This window comes from Phaethon lepturus, unplaced genomic scaffold, assembly GCF_000687285.1.
Source record: "Phaethon lepturus isolate BGI_N335 unplaced genomic scaffold, ASM68728v1 scaffold53713, whole genome shotgun sequence".
Lineage (NCBI taxonomy): Eukaryota > Metazoa > Chordata > Aves > Phaethontiformes > Phaethontidae > Phaethon > Phaethon lepturus.
Window position 1 is genome coordinate 1 of NW_010529366.1, and position 5,043 is coordinate 5,043.

General features: G+C 43.9%; 1 protein-coding gene across 1 annotated transcript; it reads left to right on the forward strand.

Annotated features, from left to right (window-relative positions):
• Positions 1-233: 233 nt before the first annotated feature.
• On the forward strand, positions 234-3,558 carry RPL6 (ribosomal protein L6). The gene is made up of 6 exons (XM_010283899.1): positions 234-502; positions 590-688; positions 1,163-1,306; positions 2,350-2,398; positions 2,683-2,867; positions 3,369-3,558. The coding sequence occupies exons 1-6, from the start codon at positions 236-238 to the stop codon at positions 3,519-3,521; spliced, it is 897 nt and encodes a 298-aa protein (XP_010282201.1). The 5' UTR covers positions 234-235; the 3' UTR covers positions 3,522-3,558.
• Positions 3,559-5,043: the final 1,485 nt, after the last annotated feature.

A 5,043-nucleotide genomic window follows, 5' to 3' on the forward strand; every position in this document is an offset into this window, starting at 1 on the left:
TCGGCGCGTGTTGGCATTTTCTCTGCCTTTGTGCCGAGGAGGGCATGGATGTGTTCGTTGAAGGGCTTCTGAGTCGGCAGTGTCTTGATTCACCAGGGCTGCAAGAGGTGGCTGGCAACTATTAGAATGGTGTAAAGGATAAAGTTCCCATTCTTTTACTTTGTTTCTGCAGCTTAGACACTGCTTTGCATACCTTGTAATAAGTTGTAATTTCTGATTTTATTTGGATCCACAGATGGCGGGCGAGAAGGCGGCTGGTGAGAAAAAGCCAGGCGAGAAGGCAGCTGGTGAGAAGAAGCCGGGCAAGAAAAAGACAGGTGAGAAAAAGCCAGCTGAGCAGAAGGCCGGCCAGAAAGAAGTAGGTGAGAAGAAGAAGAAGATTAAGAAGCATCATGCCAGCCGTAACCCTGTCCTGGCCCGGGGTATTGGGAGATATTCCCGGTCAGCCATGTATGCCAGAAAAGCACTGTACAAGCGCAAATACACTGCACCAGAAACAAAGGTAGGACAATAACTACCGTGATTAAATAATCATGCTTTTCATGGTGACTTTGGTTTCAAATTTCATACGTTTTCACTTTGCCTACAGATAGAAAAGAAAAAGAAAGAAAAGCCACGTGCAACCATCACCAAGCCAGTTGGTGGAGACAAGAACGGAGGCAGCCGTGTGGTTAAAATCCGCAAAATGGTAAGCAAAAGAACTTGGATGCTCGCAGTTTAAGGCTGCTACGTTTAAGTTTTGACTAGATGATATGCTTCTTGGCTAGGGTGACGTAGCAGCCTCAGCCCATGCTGTGCTTGACTAAGCTGTTGGCAGTTATCTCCAGGAGATACGGACCCAGTGATTGTCATTCTTGGGGAGATGCCGGTAATTTAGAGAATGGTTAGTAGGCAAGAGCAGGTTCTTCACCATTTGTATTGCTGTGCTGAAATGGAAGCATGCTCAGAAACACAGAGCTGGCCTCAACTTTTGCTGTTGCATAACTGTACAGAAAATACTCAAGTGTGTTCCTGAATTGCCGGTTGGAGCAGAAAAAAGTCTTTTGGAAAGGTCATCTTTAGTGAAATAGCATCCCTTACAAAAGGAAGGATGTAAACCATAATGAAAGCTTTGTCTTGCGGAGTACAGGGTGGTACAGTGTTTTGCTCCTCTTTTTTCTAGCCCAGATACTATCCCACTGAAGATGTTCCTCGCAAGCTTTTGAGTCACGGTAAAAAGCCCTTTTGCCAGCACAAGAGGAGACTGCGTGCCTCTATTACTCCAGGAACTGTTCTGATCCTTCTGACCGGTCGTCACAGAGGCAAGGTAATTGGGACTTCTTCCTGTGCTCTTCCCCACTCGGACTTTCAGAGTGGCTTTGCACCATTTCTCTACTGAAACTGTTTCGACTGAGCAGAGGTGCCCTGAATTTACCAACTGATGTCAGGGGACACTGCTTGGCCACGAGATGTGAATTTGCAAATCTGCTTTTCTGTGAATTCTACCTAGATGCTCTCTTGTCCTGCCTTAAGTGAAACAGTCTTTAAACTAATGCTCTTCTACACAGAGCTGGAAGTAAAACAGGCTAGTCCAGTTGCTTAGACAAAATTAAGGGAGTCTTCCTGCAATGCAGAAAAGTGTGTAGGTTCGTGTCGTGCTAACTGCACTGCAGAATAGCAAACCCAATGTATGTTTCTAACTACTGTTGCAATGAGGCCAAAACTTTGTCTTAGATTAGCTATTGCAAAGGAAGAATTACACTTTCATTCTTAATCTAATTATCAAGGTAATGCTTGATTGTTAGGTTGAGCTGTGTTCTTAATGACGTTTACTAACAGGTCTTAACTGACATCCTTTATTTTCTTTAATTCTATGACTTTGATGTCCCATTACTTAAAAGAATGCTGTTCAGGGAAGGAAATCTTGACCAGAAGGGGAAAAAGGCAACTGGGGGTGGCTCTGACCATGTGATACGCTGCGGTACCCTTCTGGGTTTTATCTAGTTCTTGCCTTTAACTTTGTACAAAGAGTTTGGGTGACAGGATGGCTGCCTCGCCATCCTGTAGAATAGGCAAAAATTAAAAAAAAGTACTAACTGGCTTTGCTCAGCCTCGAATGATGAAGCACGCGGAGAGTTGTGAGCCGTCGTAGATGTGGTAACTCTGGCCAAAGCTGTGCTCAGAGAAGCGTTGGTAGCTTGGCTTGCATGGTGGTTCCTTCTCAAGTCACACAGCTGTGCCTGTGCCTGGGTGCTTTGTCAGTGCTTACACCAGTAATACAGGGAGAGCGTGGACAGGGCCCTGGTTTGGTTGCAGTATTTCAGGGTGCTGGGACCTGAGGACTGATGGCACATCTCTTTTCATTTCCAGCGCGTCGTCTTCTTGAAGCAGCTTGCTACTGGCCTTTTGCTTGTTACAGGTAAAAAAACTGCACACAGATGGTTTGGCATGTCATGTTCATGTAACTAAGTGGAATGATGTTTAGTGGCTTCCCAGGGAGGTGGAGGGGAGGTAATGAAGCTTCAATACCTGGAAGAGATCAGGAAGTGTTTTTTGGCTTTTTTAGAGGCTGTGGGGGAAGGGCTTTGATTGTTCAGATTTTAGCTGTAGGCACCTCTGAAGAAAGTAGTCATCTCATACACTACGGTGTCGTTGTCAGGAAAGCTAACCTTGTTCTCTCTTCTGTCTTTCCTCTGCCTTTAGGACCCTTGGCTATCAATCGCGTCCCTCTGCGTAGGGCCCATCAGAAATTTGTTATTGCTACATCTACAAAGGTTGATATCTCTGGAGTGAAAATTCCCAAGCATCTCACTGATGCATACTTTAAGAAGAAGAGGCTGCGTAAGCCCAAGCACCAGGAAGGAGAGATCTTTGACACTGAAAAAGAAGTAAGGAATACAATTGTTCATTCTCTCTGAATGCCCTTGTTACTTAAAGCCAGGCTGGAAAGGGGGAAGTACCGTGAAACAAATGGACAATTGAATTTTAAGTGGTCATCAATGAAGTGAGGTAATGCCATTAAAATGAATTAATACAGCAGCCTTGAGATAAACCCCTTTTAAATTTGGGGATTCTTTTCTCTTTGTACCTTAGCAGAGCAGCAGCAACGGTTATTCCAGTTAAATGTCTTTTTTGACCAAGAAACACCGTTGCTGTTTTGATACTGCCAACAGCATGCTGCTGGCTGTGATACCTGCAACGTAAGCCAGAGTGGCTGCAGTTCTCTCTGCCACCTCCGGTCTCCTACCACCTTTCCCATATTTAGAACAAATGGAGAAAAGATTTCTTGAAAATGCCAGAACTCGGGGTTTGCCCTGAATTTTCTCATCTCTGTAGAAGAGTCTGAAGTCTCTCTACAGGATTTTAATGTTATTCTTTGTACTTTCTAGAAATACGAATTAACGGAGCAACGCAAGTCAGACCAGAAGGCAGTGGATTCACAGATCCTTGCACAAATCAAGAAGGTGCCTCAGCTCCGTGGGTATCTGCGTTCTACATTCTGTCTCTCAAATGGAGTCTATCCTCACAAATTGGTGTTCTAACTGTTCTGAAAGCACCACATTAAACTTGAAGGGAAAACAAAGATTTCCGGTGTCTTCATTGCAATCCGTAACAGAGTGCGTTGCACAAATCTTGCAATGCATGTTATTTAAAGAATAGGGAAAACTGCGTGTGGCATGAAATTCTGAGGGACTGTGTGTAGATGACTAGAAGTCTGAGTGTGTAAGGCTTTGGGTGTAGGGGTTTAGTTTGGTTGTTTTGTTTTGGGGTTGTGGTTGGTTTTTTAACTATTCAGTATAAACAGGAATTCAGCTTGCTTAACTAGGAATGAGTTGGGATGGGGGAAAAAAACCCACCAATATATTTTCTTTTGGGAATATCAGATACAAATACTGGATTTACTACCCGTCAGGACACATTGCAGAATAAAATCCAGCCCAGTGTCTGTGCTGATGCATTTCTCTGCACCCTTACTGCGCTGAAACCAGTGTTTCAGGTATCTTGTGAAGAACCAGGTCTTAGCAACAAATGACTGCTAGGTGGACTCATCAGCATTTTAAAGCTTGTTGAGATGGTATTTCTGATGAACAGCTTTGATCCATCAATCACCACAGAAACCTCAGCAAATACAGCAACTTTTTAGAGGCATTTCAGGAGCTGTGTCTTGTGCATTTTGAAGTGGAAACGCTGGGAACAGTTTTGCAGGGTAACTTACCCCTGGAACCATAACAAACTTTGGAATGTATGTCTCTTCCCAAATCTCGTACTTTTTTTCCTTTTCTTTATTTATCCATGTGAGATGTAACACTTCTAGTCAGGAAGAATACCACCTGCTTAGGTGAAAAAGAAAAAGCATGATTCTTAATTCTGTAGGCTCAGAAATGAGTTTTAAAAAGCAGAAGCTGTTTATGTGAAAGGCAAGCATTTTTCTATCCTGGGAGACTTTCAGAGTCTCAACAATTATTCCTATTTCAAAAACTGGCAGAAAGGGAGTTGAAAAAGTTAGTCCTGTCTGTCTTCTTCCTCTGTTGAGGTCAGTTAACCAGATAATTTGGAAGAGGGTGCTTGGGTAGGAATAGCTCTGCTCTTACAAAAACCGAGGATGTACATACTGACAAATCTGGCATGCTTGAGCTCTTTCTTAGCCAGACTTACGCAGGAAACAAGGCTTATATAACTGCACCATCTGTCTTCCTATTAATTCTTAGCTGAAAGTAGCCAATGGGGTCAAACTTGACAGGGAGTAGGAATTTCATCAAATTCATACAAGCTTCAGGAAAAGGGGCTAGAAAAGGGAGGAATATGACCCCCACCGAGGCAGAAGCCCGCAACATGTCGCATCCACAGGGAAGGAGGGATCAGGCTTCAAGTCCTCCAGAACCTATGAAAAAAACTCAAAATACCTGCAGAATACATGGCTCGGTGCATTCTCGCACTGAGGGGCTATGGTCATCTTTATAGCTGCTGCTGGCTGGCGTGGAGTCCGGAGGTACGTGGCACCGGTTTCCCTTCCACCATCTTCCGCTCGGTAATTAACATATTAAATATTAGCGTGGTTCAGCA